The sequence below is a fragment of the Austrofundulus limnaeus genome, unplaced genomic scaffold, assembly GCF_001266775.1.
Source record: "Austrofundulus limnaeus strain Quisiro unplaced genomic scaffold, Austrofundulus_limnaeus-1.0 Scaffold2061, whole genome shotgun sequence".
Classification (NCBI taxonomy): domain Eukaryota; kingdom Metazoa; phylum Chordata; class Actinopteri; order Cyprinodontiformes; family Rivulidae; genus Austrofundulus; species Austrofundulus limnaeus.
Window position 1 is genome coordinate 30,297 of NW_013954463.1, and position 1,208 is coordinate 31,504.

A 1,208-nucleotide genomic window follows, 5' to 3' on the forward strand; every position below is an offset into this window, starting at 1 on the left:
GTATAAAGATATTAAATGAGTGACACAGGTCCAGCTGGGCTTTATGTTAGTTAAATGTTCTGTCTGAACTCCTCCATGTTGTCACAGATGTTTACTAAGCAGGCTCACTCTAGTGTTATTTAGCTCTATGAAGAAGAGGAGTGACGGAACAATGTTACGTCATCAGCATCCCTCCAATCAGCGCGGTGGGCGCCATTCAAGTCCCCGCCCACCCAACAAGCCACACTCATGAGTGAAAGCTGAGTGTCGGCTCGGTTTTGTTCTGTTGGCTCGGTTCTGCAGGAACAGGTGAGCTGTCCGCGGTCACTGAGCACCTGGTACCGGTGGGAGAGCTGCTGTTAGTGGGGCTGACAGCGGGCCGTCCTGTCCGGCCAGACACCGCGCCGTGAGCCGCTACCTGCTGGAGCAACTAGCTGCGGAGCTAGCAGCGGCGGCTAACTGCGCGCGCAGCTCACCATGCTAAAGTTAAGGTTTAGTTAGTCTGTTAACAGCAGCTAACTAACTGGTTAACAGCAGCTAACTAACTGGTTAACAGCAGCTAACTAACCCAGGGAGCTAACGAACTAGCTAAAGGTCTGGTTATAACTTGTTCAGCATGCAGCCGGCTCGGCGGGAACGAGAAGGTAAACAGAGTTAATCTGACAAGAGCTAACTTACTAAACGCTAACTAACAGCTAACTTACTAAACGCTAACTCACAACTAACTTAATAAACGCTAACTTAATAAAGGCTAACTAACAGCTAACATGGTTGAAAGCTCAGTCCGCCTGCTCGCGATGTTATAAACAGAAGCCGTAAAAAACAACGAATCTGCTTCATTTAAACATGTTCCTGATTTTTACTTCCTGTTTGTCAGACCATATTCACCTGTAACCAGTCAGTTCACTCTGGTTAACTGGTTTAACCCTGGTTTAACCCTGGTTTAACTCTGCTTTAACCCTGCTTATCTATAGTTTAGTTCTAGTTGTCTGTAGTTAGCCCTAGTTTAGTTATAGTTGTCTGTAGTTAGCTCTAGTTTAGTTATAGTTGTCTGTAGTTAGCTCTAGTTTAGTTATAGTTGTCTGTAGTTAGCCCTAGTTTAGTTGTAGTTGTCTGTAGTTAGCCCTAGTTTAGTTATAGTTGTCTGTAGTTAGCTCTAGTTTAGTTCTAGTTGTCTGTAGTTAGCTCTAGTTTAGTTATAGTTGTCTTTAGTTAACTCTAGTTTAGTT

The 1,208-nt window shown here is 44.5% G+C and overlaps 1 protein-coding gene across 1 annotated transcript in view; it reads left to right on the forward strand.

The window, feature by feature from the left end:
• Positions 1 to 294: 294 nt before the first annotated feature.
• LOC106536976 (protein DEK) overlaps positions 295 to 1,208 on the forward strand; it is a gene marked incomplete at its 3' end in the record, with an annotated part of 9,802 nt that continues 8,888 nt past the window's right edge. The window contains 1 exon segment of the mRNA XM_014034343.1: positions 295 to 623. Coding sequence (XP_013889797.1) covers positions 596 to 623 — 28 coding nt within the window.